At 46.5% G+C, this 23,224-nt stretch overlaps 1 protein-coding gene across 3 annotated transcripts in view; it reads right to left on the minus strand.

Moving 5' to 3' along the window:
- Window positions 1–23,224, minus strand: part of DGKG (diacylglycerol kinase gamma) — a gene marked incomplete at its 5' end in the record, with an annotated part of 158,805 nt that overhangs the window by 25,530 nt on the left and 110,051 nt on the right. For all 3 annotated transcript variants that reach the window (XM_080820972.1, XM_080820971.1, XM_080820970.1), the window contains one exon: window positions 8,965–9,142. In XM_080820972.1, coding sequence (XP_080677098.1) covers window positions 8,965–9,142 — 178 coding nt within the window. The remainder of the gene's footprint in view (window positions 1–8,964; window positions 9,143–23,224) is intronic.

Here is a 23,224-nt window from a genome sequence, read left to right on the forward strand (position 1 = left end):
AGCCACGTGATCACGGGGCAGATGACCGCTACGCAGACAGCCATTCTGGTTTTCAGTTTCAGCACAGGATTCATTATATTACATGAGATATTTAACACTTTATTATAAAATAGGCTTTGTGTTAGAGGATTTTCCCCAATTGTGCGGTAACATATGTGTTCTGCGCGCATTTAAGGTAGGCTATGCTAAGGTACAATATTCGGTAGGTTAAGTGTAGTAAATACACTTTCAACTTACTGTATTTTCATGGTGTTACTAGGAGGTAACCCCATTGTAAGTCAAGGAATATTGGTAATTAAATATGCAACAGGCTTGGCCCATAAGTAAGTGCTCAGTAAAAAGCAGCCCAATATATATTAATTGATTACTTAAGAACATGAAACGCTTCTTACCCAAATTAGGAGCAGATGAAGGACACCAGCGTCCAGGCCACATGGAGCCGAGTGGCTTGCCTGGATTTTGCTGTGGGTTGAGTCTTAGCAGACGCCTGATATCAAATGACTAAGAAGCTGCTACAGAGAAACGGGGACTGGTGTGTGGGCCAAGGGAGGGCAAGCCAAGGGGGAGAAATCTAACAGGTCTAGACCTGCCAAAGAGCTACCCCAGAAGTTTCTTCTGCATGTGAAAAATGAAGGGCTCATTGGCTCTGGGTTCTATTTTGGGCAGCGAACTTCTTAAGGCAGGAATTAAGTTGAAGTTTAACTCCAGCTTGAAGCTGGGTGAGCTAGTTTGCCCCTGCCAATGCTGGGCCACCTCCAGCGGCACAATTCTAGCTCGCCAGCCCCTCCCAGGTCTTGGTCAGGGATGAGCTGGGGGGAGAGGAGGAGACACAGCTGGAGTCAGAGCCCTCTTGATTCAGAAGTCAGCCAAGGAAGGATGAGGGACTACTTTTCTTGAATTTCCGGTGAACTTAGTTGGGTCAGGGCCAGCCAGAAAGGAGGAGGCTGGGGCGGGTACTCTGGCATGTGCAGAAAGAATTCTATGTTGAAATACTAGGACTTGGGCTCTAGTCCCATACCCACCAATGTATGTATGACCACGGGCAGGTCCACAAATCTCCCTGGGTCTCATTTTTCTAATCTATGAAGTTTCTTCTTGGCATTCTTAGGGGGAGTGACCAGGCTTACCAGTGTCCTGCTTCTCAAACTCCAGTACACATAGGATCCCCCCCCCGCCCCGGGGGTCTCGTGGAAATGCAGATCCGGCTTCACCAGGCCTGCCCGAGGACTCAAGAATCTGCATTGCTGACATAGCCAGGGGATGCCCTTGTTGCTGGTTGTGGACCGCATGAGGTCTGGAGCAGAAATGGGCAAACCACAGCTCGAGGGCCAAATCCAGCCTGCTGTTTGTTTGTGTAAACAAAGTTGTGTTGCAACACAGCCGAGCCCATTCATTTGTATATTGTCTATGGGTGCTTTCACACTAAGTGGATGGAGTGAGGTAGCCGCATCAGAGACCGTATGGCCCACAAAGCCCAATTATTTTAGTAGTTACTCTGTGATCCTTTACAGGAAAAGTTGGCCAATGCTTGCTCTCGGGTACCAAGAACTGGCCCATGTGAGCCAAGAAACCTGCCCTTCAGTCCAGGTCGGGCCAAGGGCAAGCCACTTCACCTCGCTCTCACTTTCCTTATCTAGAGGACAGTGATCTCTGGATTTCTAAGAGACTTGTGATTCTGGGATTTCAGTGCTACGTAGGAAACATCATAGTCTCTATGGAAACAGACTTCTGAGAACCAGATTTGGCCTTGATTTGGAAGCTGCAAAATTCCTACCTGGCCTAACCTGCAGACCGAGCGGGCAGCTCTGACCGGTGCTCCTAGAGCCACACCTGCTGTAGGGTCAGCTGGGAACAGACATGGCCTTGGAGAAGGAAGAGTGAGGATTGGGAAGTGGACCTCCCGGCCTCTGGTAGAGGCCGATGCTGGCACAGGGGGCCCCGGGACGTTGTGCCCCAACATCACACTTACAAATTCCACTTTGCTGGGAGATAACTCAAACACAGATTCCTAACTCACCACGCCAGGTGCCCCCGACCTTGGGTGCTTTTGGTCAACCAATATAAATATTAGCCCTTTCGAGATCTCAGGGACTGTGCCGGGCACAAGGATATAGAAAGAACTATGACATCTGGAGCTGAGGAGCCCATAGCTGGGTGGGGGACCCTAGGTAAGGAAATAATTATGGGAGAGTTCCACAAGCCAGCTGTAAAGGAAAATGCATGACTCTGGGTCTCTAGTGTGGGCCATAGGTGATGCCATTAACAAGGCAAGGAGCAGGGACGGGGCAGTGGGCTTTAGGAGAGGGGGTAGGCTGTGTAAAGAAGAAGATAATGCCTCTTTTGGGACATGTTGATTCTAATGTGGGCACCCAAAGGACTAAAAGTCAATGCTGTGATTTCCTGTGAAAAGCAACACATTGTCTCTCTGCAGGCCCGCAACGGTTTAGAGGAACAACATGTACGTTGCCATGGTTACTCCCCAGCACTGAGGGCAGTCCCAGTGCACACCCAAGTACCCCCAGGCTCTTTAGGGATCCCTTGCCTTGCTCCTCCTCAGCCCCCAGGAGAGACCTTGGCCCAAGAGACCTCTGTGGAACGCATACTTGATGTAAATTTCGACTTCCTCTCAACTCCCATGAGCAGTAAATAGCTGACTACCGTTCATTATGACCGTCCTTCTGGCCAGCTCCCACCAAATGGGAAAATTGGGAACCTACAACTCTGGACAGCTCCTGAATCCAATGGGCACCTTCTATTATGGTTTCATGGAAGTGGAGAGAAAGCCCTGAGAAACAAGGAACTCACAAGCTCACAATTATTTTTTGGCTTGTCTGAGCTCCAGCTTCTCACCCGGGAATGTGAGCCTGAGATAGCTGGATGGCAGCCCATTCTCTTGCTTTGACATCTAGAGTATGGTCCATACAATCTGTGAAAATCCACATGGGCACAGTACAGAGACAGACAGAACCACGTGTGCCCTTGAAGTAGTGGAGTCAGCTGAAGAGGCAAGTTATCCCCTTCCCAAGCAAGACATCTGCACTGGGGCTGATTTAGGACTCTGTGTTTGCTAGGAGGGTACCTGTGTGATGCCTGGTTGGTGAGTTGGAGTGCGAGGCTAGGCATGCCTGTGAGCCCCACACTGGCTGGCTGGCCTCGCTGGGGGCTCCTTCTTTGCTGCTTATCACAGATCCTAATTGTATGCCTATCTGTTGGATTAATTTATTGAGGCCTGGTTCCCATGCTCCCTGATGGCTCCCTCATGGTTTATCTCCCTGTCTTCATTTGCCAGGTATTAAAAAATTATTACCAATGAAAGTCTGGGTAGAATTTGTCCTTTCTGCATAGAATCTCATATAGGACACCCTGTTTGCAGTTCAATTGGGATTGACTAAGAAATCACTGAGAAAAGAGTTGCTTTAATAGCAGATAGACAGAAGGGCTTAGGTGTGGATGACATAGTCTCAAGGCTATTGTTGCTTTAAGGCTGAAGGCTGGATTGTGACAGATATGGGGTTCAGTGAAGAATGTGAGAAAAAGTGTAGGAAGTCCCTGCATTTATACCTCGGGTGGGGCTAGGGAGAGGCGATGGCAGAGCTTCTCAGGGCTTTACTCCCCAACCTTGCAGGGACTGGTTCGGCTTTGTGTCATGCCCTTGGTGCTTCACGTGGATTCAACACTTGGCATCCTTACCCTTTATCTTGTTTCATTGGAAACTCAGCTTAGGGGTAACTCCCATATTGGAAGCAATAGCCAAACCAATTTAAGCATAGTGCCAACAAATAACCCCAGAGGTACAGGTTTTCAGAGCCACAGGTAATTTAAAAATAATCTAGACCAAATTTCTGAAGTAGAGCTTAAAAGAGTGAAACACTAAATCCAGCCCCTTTTGGGGCACCTGGGTGGCTCAGTGGATTAAGCCTCTGCCTTTGGTTCAGATCATGATGCCAGAATCCTGGGATCAAGCCCCATAACTGGCTCCCTGCTCAGCAGGAAGACTGCTTCTCCCTCTCTCTCTGTTCCTCTCCCCCATTTGTGTTCTCTCTCTCTACAAAAAAAAAAAAATCTAAAAAAAAAAAAAAAAATCTGGCCCCTTTCTTATCATACACTAAATATTTATCACTCTCCATTTATCACTTAATAATAATTCAGATTACTATTCATTAAACACTCCCCATGTTCCACTCACTCTACTAAATGCTCTACATGGATGATCTCATTTAACCATCAAAACAATGCTCAGTGAGAGAGACCATAATTGTTTCCATTTTGTATGGGTTGAAATGGAGGCTTGGGGAGGTTTAATGACTTAACTAACGTCATATGGCTTGTGGTGGGAAGGCCTGGGTCTTTCAACTTCCAGCTCAATGTTTCGCCCCTTATCCTATATTGATTGTTAGTCCTCAAGATAGATTTGAATTACTTATTTGCAGATAGCTGGCACGTTTTACTTATCAGTCAAATCTAATGGTATCACGAGATTGAAAATCTCAGCTTCACACTCACATATAACTCTTTAAAATACATTTTTTTTTCTTTCAAGATTTTCCACTGAATGCCTGTTCCTGTCCAGCTCCAGATTCTACTGCCCACTGTGCTGGCAGACCAAAGGCAAGATTCTCTCCCCTTCTCATTCCCTCCAAAACACATTTCTGTAGAACAACATGAGCCAGGTGGGAAGGATGTTAAGCTTTGAGGGGGACACACAGATGAGGACCCCATGCTCCCCATTTTCCAGGTTGTAGCAGAAGAAAGAAGTGACTAGAATACACACACTCATGCAACAGGGCCAACCCATAATCAATGTACTGTCAAGACAGCAAAGTCAAGAGCTCTAGGAAGGCAAGGGCTGGATTCACTCCCAGAGGTGCCACCAGAGGCTCCAGAAAGGAGATAGCCCTTGACCTAGACCTTAAAGGAGGAGTAGAACTTCCGCAAGTCTATTTGGAGCCTTTCCTTAGCCTGGTATAAAAACATTTCCTGTTTTCTGAGTGTCTGGCTTGTACAATACATGCAGTAGGAATTTCAAATTAATTTTCTGGTTGGACACTAGACACTAGGGGCTAGCTAGGAATCATGGACTTGGTTCTGATGCCACCACTGGCTGTAAATTGTATAAGAGGGCCCCCTTCTATGGGCCTCTGTTTTTCCCCAGCTATGAAGTAGGGATGTGGAAAGGAGTGGGTTATAACCTTGTTCCTGGGTTTCTGGTTAGGTCACATGAAGCTAACATAGGCAAAATTATTTGTAAGCCAAAATGAAATGCAAATATAAGAGACTATCCATCGCTATTCTTATTGGTCTCTTGAAAAAGAATAAGAACCAATGTCCATGTACTGCTCCTTATCCAACAACCTTGTTTTGATTAACTACCCTATCAGGCACTGGGGATACAAAGATGACTAACCCCCAGCCTCCATGCTTGGAACACGAAAGGTCTAGGAAAGGACATGTCGGGAAAATTGATGGTGTAAATTTAATGTGCTAGGACAAAGGCAGGGGCTGGACTTCTGCAGGAGCTCTGCTCCTTTTTATTGTTAGTACAGGTAGATGGCAATGCTAAAGTTAAGAATGTCAAAATAAGAAATCCAACTGGTATGCTCCAGAATAAACTAGGATAAAAGGTGAGAGGAAATATGTTTTTTTTTAAGTTTGAGCTTATGCTATGTTCCAGGCACTTTCACATCCATCATCTTCATAAGTTACATATTATTATGCCCATTTTACAGATGAGGAAGCTGAGACTCTCAGGAAGTCGAGTTTATAAATCTGGAAGGTGTAAAGCCTAAATGTAAACCCAAGTCATTCAGTTGCTAGTGTGGTGCTTTTCCCAGCACTCTTGTGTTTGTATAGAATTCACTCCATGCTCATTTTGAACGACCTTATTTCTTAGATTGCTTTTCTAAGTAGAAAGACTGATCTGTGATGAGGAGGCTTGACAGTAACCCCTTCTAGTGTCATTTCTTCTTAAACCTCGTGAGAGAAATCGCTTCCCTCCCACTATTCCCTCCTGACTTCTTCCTCACCTCCAATCCCAATGAAACCCCCAAGAAGTAAAGAATCCCAGCAAATGGAGAGCCTGTTGAGAAGAGATTCCTGCCTTCTCAGCAGCTGGCCTAAAAACTGTGAGACAAAACACACTGAAAGACGGAAGGAGTGTGTGACATGATTTAGCTCAAGGAGCCCACCTAGACGGAAAACTGGCCATGCCTTAATTTTGCGGATCTGCAAGGAAGCTATGATCTATAGGAGCCAATGTGATGGTCACACTTGCACATTTTACAGATAATGAAAACTGAAACCCAGCAGGGTGAAAGACTTGCCCAACCTCACACACTAGCGAGAAGCAGAGTATCACTGGAACCCAGGTCTCCTGACTCCCAGGCCAATGCTCTTCTACTAAAATAGGTTGTCTCTTTAGCTTTCCCCCATTAACATCTCAACTTAAATGAGATCATGGCCCTTTCAGAAGAAAACTCAGCGCTGCTGTCTCTGTAAAGCCCAGAAGCCAGGCCCCTCTTGAACCTCTGCTCTGATCAGCTCATGTCCTCATCTAAAGAACAGGAAGTAGCTTTGTTTTTAGCTCTGAAAGCACATTCTGGGGGTGGGAAAGGGGGATTTGGGGAAGAGAGTTCCTGTAGATGATGGGTAGGAGTGGTCAGCAGAAACATTACTCTTGCTGGAAGGGGAAGATACATGGGCCGATACGTAAGGAGAAGATAAATCCTTGAGTCCTAACCAGAACATGTCTTTAGCAAGAGCTTTCCCATACCTTGGGCAGGGGTAGGGGAAGGATTCTACCCTGATACTGTTCTGCTGGAACTGAATGTCAGGGTGGGGGTTGGGGTAGGAGCACCAGGGTGGGAAAATTTGTACAAAGTTTCTATAACCTCCAATGCTTCCCCCACCCTCTGCTAGCAACCACAACTTCCCTTGCCAAGGAAGGGAGGAGGAACACATTAATCAGTTTAATAATTTACACAAATTGAAAACTTTACTGTGTGAAACAAAGGGGACTTAAGAGGGCAACAGAGAAATAAAAATTCCTGGGTCCTCTCTTAAAGGCTGGAGGTGTGGAGATGACACCTCTTGATGACCTTGCCTTGGAATAGAACGATCTGACTGTCTCACAGATGGGTCTGAAATAAGCAAGTAACCCCTCCCTTTGATGGTCAGCCAAGCTTTGTCTCCTTCTGTGGTAGGACCACATCCAGTCTTAGTACTTGTCAGCCAGGGACATCAAAGAACAGAGATCCAGATCCACACATACTTTTTCTATGTTAGTGGTTCTCAAACCTGTCTGGGGACCTCATTACAAATTTAGGAACCAACCCAGTGATTATTAGGTTGATCTGGGGTAGGGCCTAGGAATCTTCATTTTCAATAAGCAGGACTGGCTAAGAACCAATGATCTGGCTCAACCCCGTTCATTCAGCTATCAAAAGTTTACAAGAGATCCTGGTTTTACAACAAATAGAACTGAGATGCCAAAAATAGGTTAGAGCCTGTACTTGGACCCAAACCCAGTCTCCTGCCTCTTGACGTGGTATCTTTGCCGGTACCCTCATACTCATAAATGGCTTTCCTCCCTCAGCTCACCAGTCCGTTAGGAACCCCTGAGGATCAATGGGGCCATTCATCCAAACCACGGAGGAATCAGAGCTGCCCGGGTACTCTGATTGAGTTCCCACTTGGTTCATTGATGGAAATGGCTGGTAAGGTATAGGGGTGAAGGTGTGGATTGAGAGGGGAAGGTCCAGCTGATGGCCTCTAAGGCATACTTCCCAGTTGTTCCAGTCAGAAAGTATAGTCAGTTCCTAGAAGCAACCTGCTGTGTTAGAGGAGACATGGTAACAGAGGCAGGATGAGGGAGGAGTAACAGAAGATGAAGTCACTAAGGTAACGTGAGGCCAGACCATCTAGGGCACTCTGGGCCACATACGTATCTTTGGCTTTTACTCCAACCCACCCACTGTAGGATTTTGAGCCAGAGAGTAGCATAATCTGACATATTTTCGCAGGGGTTCTCCGATGCAGTGCAGAGAACAGACTCTACAGGGCAGGGATAGAAGCAAGGAAACCAGTTAGGACGATTTGTAGGCATCCAAGGGACAGAGGAAGGTGGCTCAGATCAAGGTGGCAGAAATGCAGGGGTGAGAAGTGACTGGATCCTGGATGTTTTTTAAAAGTAGAGCTAGCAGACTTTCTGATGGGTGGGATGGGAGGTGTGAGATAAAAAGGAGTCAAGGATGGTGCCAAGTGTTTTGGCTTGAGCAACGGGCAGGCTGGAGTTAACATCAACCGAAATGGAGAAGGCTATGGGTGGGGAAGGTCTGTGGGAGGGACATCAGGAGTTCGGTTTTGGGCATGCTGAGTCACTGACGCTCACGTGGTATTTAAATAAAGTCTCACGCCTGGATGAGGTCATCAAAAGTGAGGACAGACAGAAAAGAGAATTGAGGCCCTTGCCTGGGGGCCTTCAGCACTAAAAGATTACAGAGATGGGGAATCAGTGAAAGAGACTAGAAAGGGGTAATCAGTGCAAGAGCAGGAAAACAGGAACCTGTGGAATCCTAGTATTTGCAGGAACAGGGATTGGATGAAACGCCGCTGCCGCTGCCGAGAGGAGGAAGATCAAGTGTGAGAAGTGACTGTTGGATTTAGTTACGGGAGGGCACTGGTGACCTTGAGAGCAGCGCTTGACTCCTGACCTCAGAGTTCAGTCTGACTGCTGATTGTCATCTAGGGCTCCCTTATTGTTAATTTTCTCCTTCTCAGTCTGATGGTAAACATTGCAACAAAAGGGATGATGAAATGGCATATCGCCAGAGCAATGGGTCCTTGTCGGGCTGTAGGACGTTCTAGAGCCTGCTGTAGGCCCTGATACAGATTGCTAACACACCCACCTGAATGTCTCTCTCTCACTGGGGTGCCAACCGAGAGCAATTTACCCCATGCCTTGCTTACCTTGCACGCAGAATTTCAGTTCCTTGGGGTCAGTGACGACTTTCCTGCTTTCCCGGATCACAGCCCGGTTCTTCTTGGTTTCTCCCCAGAGATTGGTGCCCCCATACATGCTGGGAATGTTGAGAATGGCAATGCCTTCAAGAAAGATGTTGCTCAGGTCCACCCCAACCCCGTCACACTGAGGGGCAGAGAGAAAAGATCATTGGTTAGTGTTCTCAGTGTATCCCAACCCAAGACGCTGTATGTGTGTGTGGCAGGAGTTCTCGTGAAGAGTGTGTGATGGGCCCTCGGCCAGCAGCCTGCCTCTGTCAGATGCTCAACCTGGGGCAAAGTGACGGAGGCCTAATGCCTTGGCCCCTGCAGTGGGTTGGGGAGATACAATCCTGCTCAGCTTTGAGGACGGCAGTACAAGGCTTCAGAGATCTTCTACAGATCTACAAGGGCTCAGGGATGATTCTCGAACAACTGCAAACATGTTCTCTGGTCCAACCTCATTATCAATTCTGTCCCTGTCTAACCAATGTGAAAATATGGTGGGACGCTGAGCCCCGAACCTAACACATAGTAGATTCTGAACAAAGGACAGATAAGTTTCACTTTACCCCCTCTTATCCTATCCCTCCTGTGATAAGGACAACATGGGAAGACTCGGAAGGCTTTCAGATACAGCACAGGGAACGGAGTCCATGGTATTGTCATAGCCTTGTATGGTGACAGATGGGAGCTACACTTGGGGTGAGCCCAGCATAAGCGATATAGTTGCTAAATCACGATATTGTACCCCTAAAATGAATGTAATATTGTGTGTCGAGCATACTTCAATGACAAAGAAAAAAGATTTGGAAGGCTTTCAGAATTCGCCTGTCTCTCGTATCTGCATTTTAAGTGCAATTTTGGCCCTTATGCCTGCTGACCTTGCAGTTTCCTTATCCTCTCTCCACCACCCGCATCCTCCACCAGGTAACAAAAGGCCAGAAGACCTGAATGTGCCTGTCTCAAAGATGCCGACTTTTGGCATACTCTTTACCAACACAGCAAGAAATGAATTAGTTCTGAGCACGGTTCTGCACAACTGTAGGTAGTTTTCTTCATTTACACAAGGGAACAACCCACCCAGAGAGGGGAGTTAAGTTCCTCAACGTTGTACAGCTGACACATAAAAGAGCAAGGACTCAAAGTTAGGGACTTTGACTGTAAAGCCCAAGGTCTTTATCTTAGTTCTTGAGAGGCAGGAAAAATGGAAAGCATGCAACAAAAATCCACTGTCTTTGGGGTTACCGACATACCCAAACGTCCAGAGATTTCTCAACAGAGGAGGAACAGGAAGGAAGGACTTGTTACCATTCATATTTGCTTAGTTCCTGATTTCTTCAAAGCTCTTAATTTATGGTACCTTACCATCCCCATGGCTTGTCCCCCGACTACAAAACGGAATGGAGTGAGTTTCTCTCATGATTGGAAACTCATTTCTTCACTGGGAAGTTCTGATTATTTGAAAGCTTGTCTCTTTATGTTGAACCAGATTCTCTTTCTTCCTGCTTCTACCTATTGGTCCTCGTTTCCCTTCTGAAGCCAGACAGGATGACCCTCCTTCCCCCTCCATGGGGACAGCCCACCGGCAACATGATGACAATCGTCACTATCACTGTTCACAAGTATTAAGCATTGCCACCTGCCTGGTAAGCTTTTGGACACAGCTCATTTAGTACCTTCCTAATAATCTTGGAAGTCAGTTACTGTGACTATCTCCTCTTCATAATGGGGAAACTGAGACACACGAGTGGTTAAACAATTTTCCCAAAATCACACAACGTACACGTGGAAGTACACAGACTTGATGGCAGGCAGTCAGAGCCTAAGTCCTAACGGCCCCTTTGTCTCTCCTCCCTCTCCCACTGCCATTTTGGCTGTGCCTCCTCTGGGTTGAACATGGTCAGCTCTCTCAGTTGCTCCTGTGGGACCTGATTTTCAGATTTCCCTGTCCTGGCTGCCCTGTTCTGCAAAGACTACTTTTGGTTAGTCTCCCATTCTCTAAGTTCTCCAGCGTTGCCCCAGGATCTAATGGCATAGGTGGCCAAGGCAGGAGCACATCCTGGGTCTGGGATCCTCTCATACTGTCATCCCCCCAGAAATGATGATAATATGGCAAGCCCATGGAAGTACACAACACATGTCCCCCATTATCATTATCTTTATTGTTAAATATGATCACAGTGGCACCAGCTCTTTTGTTAGCAGCTAGATGACAGCTGGATCGCTTCAGCTTGAATGGGTGGTCATCACAGACACCCGGACCCTCCGCCCATTATGTACTTCTCAGCCTGCTCTTCCCTATTGTGAACTCGTGTAGGTATTTTTTTTTAAATAACGTAGACATAGGGCTTTACATTTATGTCAATCAGTTTCATATGGTTTCTAGCCCAAGTCTCCTCCTCCATCTAGTTCCTTCATTCTACGACCCCTCGCCATAGCCGTCCTATCATTTGTGGACTAAATCATTAATGCACGTATATGAAGGGCAAAAACAGGGACCGAGCCCTCTCCTTGGTCAGTCTAACAAAGCAGACACTGTACAATACACAGCCCTCTCAGGGTAGGGAGGGTGTATCCTCTGGATTGAACTGTCTCTCAGTCTCCTTTTCATTACAGTGTGGAATCATGGAAATTAAAAATGAGAGCGCCTTAAAAGAACCTGCCCCAACTTTCATAAATGAGGCCCAGAAGGGTTTAGAAACTTGCCTGTGGTCACTCAACTTACTAATGGTGGAACCAGTCTAGTTTCCATGTCTCCAGACCTCAATCCTGTGTTCTCTCCATTAAAACACAAGATTGTGCTGTGACCAAACAGCATTTTTCTAAATGACCACCCTACCCTCTCTCAGAAAAGAAATAAGAGAACTCACAGTAAATCACTATTATCTATGTGCAAAGGGCAAATACTTGGTTAATAATTTACTTCAGAAACTTGCCAGGGATTGAGATGTCTCCTTTTCTAATTTTTTGAAAACTGGGGCCTTTGTCCATTTGTCTCTCATTGGCTGAATCCCACTATTTTCTAGATTTGTCAAAGCGGCCCAGGAAAGACATCTGTAGGCTTGTCCAGCAACTTGGATTCTAATGGGTGTCTTTTCCAAGGCCAGTTAATTCTCTATTGATCTACCCTGGGGTCTGGTACCCACCTTTAGCATCTGTTCTTCCTTTTTTTTTTTTTTTTTGGTTAAGGTTACTCTCTCTGGAACAGATAATTCTTTCGGGGGTCAGAGTCCTAATGAGCTATTCTTCCCATGTTCTCTTTTCTTCATTGTCTCACATTCTGCTTGGCCTCTAGCATCAGGTCTGTGTCGCTCTTGTGCATTTACACTTGCTTGCATGGTCACACCCTGCTTTTGCAAGAATGTGTACAGTCTCCTGAAAGCATGGGCCCGACCCAGAGCTCCCCGCCACCGTCGGGATGGTTTTCATAACTCTTTTCCTTTTTCTTCCCAATGGAACTAATGAATTGTTAACAATTTATTTCAGAGTATCTTCCATGCTTCCTATCCTTTATACGGAAATTCTTATTTAAGGTATTAGGCTAGAATCCCAGTGGGTCAGACGTTTTTTTCCAAACTCTCTAAAATTAGCTTGGCTCAACTCTGCGTCAAGCACAGCCGTCCATTACCCTTATCACCTCTAAGACAAAACGGTCACTTTCCCTCTGGGTTGTTGTTACTTCCACAGCATCTCAATTTATTTACTGTGGGTCAAAATGCCCCTTCCACTTCTAGAGGTAACAATAATAACAGAATGAGCTGCTCTTGCTTGGCAAGAGCTTCTTTGGGCAATGTGCTAGTCCTTCCCCTGCGCTCTCTTTTGGGATCTTCACGGCACCACTGCTGCCCTCAGACTACAGGGTCTCACGGGGGTAAGGTGCCTGCTCAAATCTACAGAACCTGCCCCTCTACAAGCTAATGGAGCAAGGACACAAATCCAGGCAGTCAGACGCCAGGTCTTACTCTGGAGACGAAAGAGTCAATGAGGCAAATCGGGACTTTTGCTGATGCTAGACTTATAGCAAAATTAAACTCCAGCTGTTGTCTGAATAATTGAAATCTTCCCACCACTACTCAGTCTTGCAGAGTACTTAGAGCAGTGCCTGGCACATCAATGTTGGATAATAGTATTAGATCTTGCCTTGTTGCCAACTTTGTTAAAAAAAAAAGTATACCACTAGCACAGCACAGCCTTTGGCACACTGTAATCCACAAAGTCACCTTTCTTCCCTTCTGCCATTGTAAGTGTACCCTGTCCCCTCCATCTCCACTCATAAGTAGCTAGGAATGTTAGCTATTAACTCGGTCAGTTGTTAACCTCTCTTGAAGAGCAAACAGTCCTCCCTTTGCTTTCTGATGGATTGTCCCCTTCTCCCATTATGTCTTGGGCCATGGGCAGACTGGGACAAATAGAAGAGATGGGAGAGTCTGGAGGCTGTTGGACACTGGGTGCCCTCACCTTTGGAATGTACCTACTTGAAAACCGAGAGACAATGCGGAGTCTCAGAAAGAGGGTGCTTGTGCCTGAAGACAAAGAGATAAGGGTTTAAATCCTGCCTCAGAGCTCATTAACCTCTTGGAACTTTAGTTTGTCATCTGTAAATTGGGGGTGGGGTGTTGGAATGACTTCTACTTCCAGGGTTTGATTGGTCTCTGGAAGGCTGTCGCATTCCATAACTGTTTGCATTGTTTTTACAGTTAATAATAATACTACCTGTGCCACAAGGCATAGTTCAGCCTCAAAGCGGTCCCACTACCTGAGACCTTGCTGGAAGAATTTTAATGGCCTCTTGGCCCCAGCCATGCTTTTGAAAGCCTTGCCAGCCCATCCCTGCAGGCCCATTCTCCAGGGCCCTTGGCCTAGACGTTACACACTGATTTCTTTCAGAACCCCCAGCCTGCTTAGATCTTGGTTAGGTGGAAAGCTGCCATGCTGGATTTGGGAAAGTGGAGCCTAGAGTCTTACACCGTCTGCTTAAATAGAACATCGGCCCCAGGGCTGCTCCCGGGTGGGTTTCTGAGCTAAATCCTCCACCTAGTTCCATGACGTCATCCGGCCCCCTCCCCCTGCTCCGGCTGGAGGTGGGGTGGGGAAGGGGGCTCCAAGGGAGAGTGCAAGGAGAGCGGACGGTCCCCGAGCGCACTATTAACCGTCCCTAACCTAGGACTGGGCTAGCAGGCCCCCTTCCAAGCTGAGGCTGCACTGAACCCAGGTATTTATAGCCTGCTGTGCGGCCCAAACAGAGAACTCCTGTCCCCGGCGGCGAGCGCGCACACGCCCGAAGTCGTGCTCGCAGTCACACTGGGACGACCGGCCGCCTGGGTCCGAGGCTGCGCTGCAGGCGCGGGGCGGGGCGCTCCGGGTCCAGCTCGGCCACTGCGCCCTTGGAAGGCGTTCAGGAATCTGCCAGAGCACCGGCCGGGAGCGGCCCGCGTCCGCCTCCTCCCAGGCCCCGCTGCGCGGACCAGCAGCTGTCCGCCACGTTCACCACGGCCCCCCTTGCAACACAATGCCCGTAGTTTTGGTTTCTTTTGTGAGCTGGGGATGGTTGGTTCGTCTGGCGGAAGGCTAGTAAGCAAGCAGAGACTGGGTTAGGGAGCCGGAGCGCCTTTCTGTGCAAATGCAAAGCACTGGGAATACGTATCTCCTTCCCCTCCCCCCCATCCCCAACGGCCCTCTCCTGCCCTCTGGCCTTCATCTTTTGGATCCCTAAAATTCCCGTTACTCTGGGCACAACCAGGACCCGCGAGAGCGTAGGAAATGCGGGAGGCATTGATACTCCTCTGCTCCGGCTGCAGGCTTTTCGCGCCCCAGTGCTTGCCGGCCTCGGTGACCTGAAAAAGGCGGCGGATCTGAACCTCCTCCCCGCTGAGCGAGGCCGCCTCCATTCCAGCCCCGTCGATCCTATTTCTGAAGGTCCTCTGAGAAGGAGATCCCATAATTTATTTGATGACCTGTTTCAGTTTTTAGCAACTAGGAAATTCTCCCTTCTTCTAACCTCGATTCACGGGGCCACGGATTACGTTGATTTTCTCTGGTTTAGAACGCAGATTGTTTTGTTTCATCCTCTTGCGGTTGGGCTGTGTCTGTCTGCTCTCTGGAATGACCCCTCCCGGGCCAGATCGGAGGTGTAACCCAGGCCTCAACAGCTCTGGGTCATTTGTTCCCCCTTAGGCTTGACATTTTCTTTCTTGGGTTCCCCGCACTGCTTTATCTAGATTTGTCTGTCCCATCTTTGATGATTCCTTCTTTTTTCTTTCTTTCTTTTTTTTTTGAAATTTTATTATGGGTATTTCTAAGTACATAGGAAATAAGAATAATAAATCCCATGTATCCCACATCTCAGCTTAAGCAATCAGCAACTCACAGTTAAATCTGGATTTAGCTGTACCTCAGTTTGTTTCCCCATGTCCATACTGAATTATTTTATAGGGAGTGTCTGGGTGGTTCAGTTGGTTAAGCGGCTGCCTTCTGGTCAGGTCATGATCCCAGGGTCCTGGATCAAGTCCCTGCATGGGGCTTCCTGCTCAGCAGGAATTCCGCTAGTCCCCCTTCCCTTCCCCCTCTGCTTGTGCATGCTCTCTCTCTCTCTCAAATAAATAAATAAAATCTTTATTTATTTTTTTAAAAAAGATTTTATTTATTTGACACATAGAGAAAGAAATCACAAGTAGGCAGAGAGGCAAGCAGAGAGAGGGGTGGGAAGCAGGCTTTCCGCTGAGCAGAGAGCCCCATGAGGCACTCGATTCCAGGACCCCGAGATCATGACCTGAGCTGAAGGCAGAGGCTTAACCCACTGAGCCACCCAGGCGCCCCCAAAATCTTTATTAATGAAAAGTTCCTGATATTCTCTCATTTCATCTACAAATATTTCTGTATGTACCTTTAGATGACAAGTCTTTAAAAAAAGAACTACCCAATATTATCACTTAAAAAGTAACAATTCCTTAATATCAATAAATACCCAGTAATTGTTCAAATTTCCTTGATAATCTCACTGTTAAAAATAATTGGTTTATTTGAAAGGTCTACGGATGTGTTTGATATGTTTCTTAGGTTTCTTTTTTTGAAATTAAAAAAAATATTTTATTTATTTATTTGAGAGAGAGACAGCGAGCGAGTGAACCAGAGTATAAGCAGGGGGAGCAGCAAGAGGGAGACAGAGAAGCAAACTCCCTGCTGAGCAAGGAGCCTGATGCTGGACTTGATCCCAGGACCCTGAGATTATCATCTGAGCCGAAAGCAGACACTTCACTGACTGAGCCACCCAGGTGCCCCTCTTAGGTTTCTTTTGATCTATAAATTCCTTGTTCTTTTTCCCTTATAGTTTAACATTTATTGAAGGAAATGGGTCAACTGGGCATACAAATCACTTCAGGATTATTAAAATGCAGATTGGGATTCAGGAGATCTGAGGTAGGGCCTGAGACTGCATTTAAATTTCTATGTGCTCCCCAGTGATCCTGAGTGCTGTGTGTGATGGACCACACCAGGAGAAGTAAGGCCTTAGCTTCCCAGATTCTGGATTTTGCTGATTCTGTATCTGAGGTGTCTTTTATTTATGTTTATTTTAATTTTTTTATTATGTTCAGTTAGCCACAGCATAGTACGTAACTGGTTTTGATGAGGTGTCTTTTAAACAGATTCCCAGTCTATCTCCTGTATGTTCACTAAGGTGGTAGTTACAGATCTAGAGGCTTGATCAGATTCAGGGTTGACATTTTAAATCAAATTTGATCAATTAATTCATTTAACTTTTAAAAATTTGAGTATAGTTGACACTTGGGTTGACTTTTTGGCAAGACTACTTTATCAGAGGGGGTGTGTATTTCCTAGTGCATCTCATTAGGTGGTAATAGCTTATCTCATTTTGTTAGTGGTGGTGATGTTATGTTCAGATTGGTTAGTGGGTTCCAGTGTGGTCAGCTTGACTCTTCCATTTCTAGAGCTTTTAAATAGTGGATGCTGATCATTGTCTAGACCCATTATTACAGTCCCCTAGTGGAAGGACACCCTTGAGGACACCTTAGTACTCTTTCTGTGCCTTTCTTTGGAATATCTACAAATGTCATTTTCTCTGAGTTCTTCCCTGTCCACTCTCCAAGAGGGATCTCTCTCTTCTCTGTGTCTGTGTTCTCATGGAATCAAAGTTTTAAAAGTCATTCAGTCCAATCACTTCATTTTATAGATGGGAAAAATGGAAGTTAAATTGGAATGGTCCAATGTCACAGAACTAATCAGAATCAGCAGGCCTGAAATTAGACTTTTGGTCATTTGGATTGGCAACCAAGAGGTCATGAATGATTTTGTAAAGAAGGTTTTTGGCAGCTGGATAAAGGCCTAAGCACAGAATCTTAGAAAGGTGAAGCCAGATGGAATATTAGATTTGGTAATCTCTAATTACCAGAATGAGAACAATGAGACCTAGAGCTGGTAAGTGGCCTTCCTAGATTACACAGCTAATTCTTGGAAGATCTAGGGCTTAACTAGGGACTGCATGGTGAATGGGGGTAGTAGTGAGGGAAGAGTCAGAACAGCCATGTGTTTTGGGGGTACATGGGGCTGGAGAAAGAAGATTAGATCTAAAGGGTAGTATGACTGAGGAAAGGGTTTTCATGGGAGGTTTGAGGCAGAGAAGATACTCAATGAATACATATTGGATGAATGCACAGAGGGAAGAGGACATTGAGGATGCCTAGAATGCAAGTAGATTGGAATGAAAGAGAAGTTGCTGAAGACAGTGGTGGACATTGGTCTGGGGATGATACTGGAGTCCTTTCCTACCCTGGTGAGTGAGAACTGGGGGTGGGGTGTCTCTTGAAGAGTAAAGTAAGGAAGTACTGGGTGACGTCTAGGGAAAATAGTATCTCGGTTACACTAGGAAGGAAGAGAGAGGGCTGAGGAAGAGGCGGGTGATATCCAGACACACTTGAAGAAGGGTTCTGATGGGATGAGTGGGGGATGGACATGAAGAAAGACAGGCCTCACTGGATGCTCGGGCTCTATGTCAGGGCCTCAGATATATACTCAAGGGCAGAGGAATGGCTGACATAAAGACCTAAGATTCCCCACTGCCCCCCAACCCTTCTGAGAGAACAGGATACTGATAGGTATTAGGAAAAGGGAAAGCATCTGTACCATCCTCTACTGTCACAGGGTCCTGTAAGGGCCCAGGAGAGCATGGGTGGTAGTGTTCATTCATAGTGGCCACATTTCTGCTTTGGTGGGTGGGGAGGGTGCTCTTCTGTGAACTGGCCTGGCAGGCCGGAATGTAACTTAAACTATGGGGAAGGAAGGCTGGGCACTGGTTCAGGGTATCCTTTGATTTGGAAAGAGGAGAGTAGCTGAGGAAGAGGGTGAGCTGGGCCCTAGCAAAAGCCAGTCATGATACCCTAAACTGGTCTGCATACAGGCCACAGAGTTGGGCCTACTTGCTTTCATTTCTGTACTCACTCCCTAAATTGCCAATCACCCCTTTTATGCCTATTAGAATCCTACCCTTCCAGCTCAAAAGCTATCTCCTCTATAAGGCTTTTCCCAACGCTCTACATAGAAACCAATCTTTTCCTTTTCTGAATTTTCATTGCCTTGTTTCTCTCTCCAGTACAGAATGTATATTTTGTTATGTATTATTCGCCTGTTCCGAGGAGACTTTAAGCTCCCAGAGGACAGGGACCATGTGTTACACGGCTCTGTGTTTTTCAATGTACCTGGAATGTCTTCCCCACCTCAGATGTCCAATATCACTATATCACAATATCCCCACCTCAGATGTCCAATATCACTTCCACAGAAGGAAGGAAGTTGGAAGGAAGGAGGGAGGGAGGAAGGAAAGAGAGAGATAGAGAGAGAGAGAGACGAGAGAGAGAGAGAGAGAGAGAGAGAGAGAGAGATAGGTGAAATCCTCAAATAGAAATCAAGGTGTTGTTTAAAGAAAACCGATGAAGTTTCTTTCCTTCTAGGTGCATTTTCACAGCTTCCAAGAAGGAATATATTGGCCAAATAAAGTGGACTGAATGTCCAGGTTAGGGAGAGATAAGGAAGGTGAATCCAAGTCTGCAGGAAGTAGTCCTCTGATCACAACTAAGGGAAATCCATAGCTGAACAGCTTGTAACAAGACTAGGGCACATGGGGCAAGAGACAGAAGACAAAAGCATTTACTCATCTATCAAGAGTGATGAAAACCTACTTACTTTGTGCTAGACCCTGGGGATAGAGCAGAAATGGGACACAGTCCTTGTCTTCAAGGCGCTCACAGCAGGTCAGTGCTAGAAGCAATGGTGTGCTACTAAGTGCTTAGCAGCAGGATCTCGGGGGTGGGGTGGGGCGTTGGGGGGGCAGCAGCAGCTCTGATTGTGGTGTTCCGTGGTATAAATACTCCCACTATGGCCAATCTCAAGCTACCAACGTGCACCATCATTCAAAGTGGGACTGGAAATGATGCACCAGCAAGCAAGCTGGCTCTAGCCGGTCATGGAGGAGTAAGTGGCTATCTGCATATCCATAGGGCCTGTTGCCAGAGACAAGTATTGGGAATACAAGAAAAGCAGCCAGGGCAAACAATGATGTCTGTTTTCCCTAGAGAATAACAAAAGAGATAATCTGATCTGTATCCTGGGGGAAGAGAAGGGGATAAATTGAGTGGTGTTGATAAGTGGTGATAGCATTATTGGAAAGATAGTCCAGTACTATCTACACTAAAAAAAAAAAAAAAAAAAGCCTGGCAAGTAGGTAATCTTAGGAGACATGGCTTTCCCTGCAGCTGGAGGGGCAGTTTTAAGTCATTTTAGGAGCTGATGTCTGTCATGGGCAGTTAGATACTAATGCCAACGAATGTTTTATGATGATATTAACATAGATCATTTATTGAGTAACTATTGTGAACCAAGCATACTTCATATTATTTTATGTCTAAGCCTTACCACTCTGCACTGTTGGTATTTGTAGCCTCACTTTTACGGATGAGGAAACATCGCCTCAGTGAAACGAAGGAAGATCCTTCTTTTCCCAATTTATGCGGGTTCGTGGTAGGCTTCAAGAACCTGAAGGTTTCCTGCATGAGATGCAAACAGTGAGCTCAAGAAGACAGTGTGACTTATACAGCACGTACCTGACGCCTGATCATTTTGCCCTTTGTTACCTACAAAACCACTTCTTGAGTATTCTTGAAAGAGATTGAGTATTCTCCAAGAGATTGGAGTCTTCATTTTAAGGAGGACGCTGGAAAAAATGGAGTCTATCAAGAGAAGAGTTGTCAGGAGAGTCATGGATCTGTACATGGAGTCACACGAGGAACTGGGGATGGTTAGCTCAGTGAAGATAATAGGAGATGCTGTGGAAGAGAGGTCTTCAGCGCTATGAAGGGCAGTCACACGAGGAGCGAGAAGGCATGTTCTGTGGGCCTCAGGGAGTGGAAATCGGCCCACTGGATGGAGACAGATGGGGATCTCAGTCACGCATCCCACAGACATGGACTGTGCACCTACTTTGTTTCAAGCATTGTTCTAAGTGCTGACAGGGGAAGGACATGGAGAGGAACAGGACACACATCCTTGTTCAACATCCGGAAGAACTTTCGGAAAGTCAGAGCTGTCCAGCCACGGAATGGGACTCTGGAAAAGTAGTGAGCTTGCTCTTCCTGGAGAATCCAGGAAGAGGCTGGATGTGCACTTATCAGAATGTGCCAGAACGAATCTTTTTGTTGAGTGGCAAATGGGACTGATTCCCCTTCCAGTTCAGAGATTCGGAGTCTGGTTCAGCTTTGCTTTGCTGGGCTGGACTGCAGTACTGAAAATGTGTCATCCGGACCCCCCACCCCACCAGCTTTGCCCACCCAGCTGCGGGCTCTGCGTTCTCTGACAGGGAGGTGCGGTGGGCCAGAAAGACTGGAAAGCGGCCACCATCTGTGACAGGGATGACGGAGTTTTGGCGGGTTTGTGTGGGCTCAAGGAATGCAGCATTGAAGCCATGGACACAACCTGCTTAAGAACATCCCATGGGCAGAAAATGTTTTCTTCCTCTTCAGCCCTCCTCTGTTGCCGTGCCAGGCGGGCACAATGGTGCCTTTGAGAGGGGCAGCTGGAAGGGGGTGTTGGCAGGGAGGCTGGAAGTAGAACATTGCAGCTGGGGGGGGGGGACCCAAATTCATTTCCAGGAGCAAGCCTGCACTGAGTGCCAGTTTCCAAAACAAAACTGCTGTTTCTCAGAGCTCATGGTGGTGGGTTGCCTCAGAGTTGGACAGAAGGCAAAGCCCTTTCCTATACACTGCTCCACCCTCCCCAAGTTCAAAAAAACCCAACCCAAACACAAAACTGGTGTATTGAGGTATTCTAGCTCTGGATGCAGATTAACAGGTTTTGCTGTCTGTCTGGGTCGCTCACGCCAATGTGGCATGGATAGGGCTTTATTGAAAGGTCCAGCTTTTTGGCAGATGGAGCAGGGCTGATGGCCATGGGGACCAGCAGGGCCCAGGGGTAGGTAAGCTTTTGGGCCATAAGAGAGGGCTCAGAATGGAGACCCCTTCTTCTGCCTTTCAGAGTCACTTTCTCTGACCCCACAGCCGCCTGGGACCCTTGCTGCCACATGGGCTCGGCCTACTCGCTGTCTTAACTCTCTCTGGTGGGAAAGAAGTGGGAGAACTCTGGCATTTCCTGCCCTGAGTTGACAGTTGTCCCAGACCCTCTGCTACTTTCAGAGGTCCTAGCAACAGCTCAGGGATGGGCGTGGGAGGACTTCCCACTCAAGGCAGTTAGAAGGCGCAAGTGCCCGCTGTAAGCTCAGCCACCTCCCCCTTTGTGTTTGAAATGGAGCAAGGTGCGTCCCTTTTATTTTGATGGCTTCCAGCAAAGAGCTCTCACTGGAGGCTGGTCAAGTGGTAACTTCTATTAATGTTTACACTAATTATGGGATTTTTCACACTTTGGTTCAATTTTATAATGAATAACTATAGAGCCATTACTTCATTTCAGGCACTGTGCTAGGCCCCGGGGATCCGGAATGAATAAGATAGAGACCCTGCTTCAGACAGCTGATGGCCTAGTAGTTATGCCAAATCCTTACATGTGATCCCCACTATCAACTCGGGGACATGTGCCTTAAGTGGAAAGCAGAGTGTAATGCAGAGATCATCTCCTCCAGGAAGAGAAGGGACTGTGGGGTCATCTGGGCCAGAACCTCATCCACTCTTAGAGTTCTTACTGATTTTTAGGAGACTCAGTTTCCTTGTATCAGTAACGGGAATAACACACACCATGCAGAGTTGTTATAAGGATTCAATAATAAGACACGAATGAAGATGCCAGGACAGAGCTTATCTCAAGGTAAATGACTGCTGCTATTATTAATCGGTTAATCCTAATGGACTTGAGATATAACACTTATGCGTGCACAGAAATATTTATGTAATCCTTTGTTAGATTAGATACCCTTCCTGAGTCAATTCTACTTTCTTAATTCCTCTTCTGTAGAAGACTAGGATCAGCAAGTTTACGACCTCACTAAGATAGATAAATGAAGGCCTATCCACGAGAGGCACAAGTCATATCTGTGTATAATGTCCCCTGTCTGTTATATAACCCAGTTGTAGGAGCAGTGAAGGACTGGAATGCTTCTATTCCCTGAGGTTCTTGAATCTCTTGAGTGTGGAGATGAAGATGATGAATTCTTTTCAATATTCTAAAAAGTCTAAGAGAAATGATACATTTCCCACTGACAGAAGCTCACAGTCTGTCATTACTTGGAGGATGCATCTCTTTGGTGGACATTGTTTAGGGAAGTTATTCTTTGACTAAGGGACCTTGAGGGTAGAAAAGTTAAACTCACCAGGGCAGAGGTTAGCCTAGCGATCTTCCAGGAACCCCTTGTGGGTGTGCCTCCAAGCCTGACAAGCTGTCACATGATCCCAATCCGGGGTCATCTGAGACCGCCTACGGCCTCATCTAGCCTCTGTGCCATGTATCCCCCCACTGCTTTGTGAAAATGTGCACATGAGAATTCATCTTTAAAAGTTATTCCAAGGGAAAAAAAAAAAGTTATTCCAAGGTCCTTGGAAGACACCAAAGTTTGTATAGCCAGGAGTCTGCAGACAAAGAAAATCAAAGCAATTCAAAAAGAACAAAGGAAATGGAAAAGAACAAGAAAATAAGAGCATATGGATGAATGGAGGCTTGAAGTGAAATACAGGGTTCACATTTGTGGGAAATTAAAAAAAGGGGGGGTCGTTTAAGA

This window comes from Martes martes (genome assembly GCF_963455335.1).
Source record: "Martes martes genome assembly, chromosome: 1".
Classification (NCBI taxonomy): Eukaryota; Metazoa; Chordata; class Mammalia; order Carnivora; family Mustelidae; genus Martes; species Martes martes.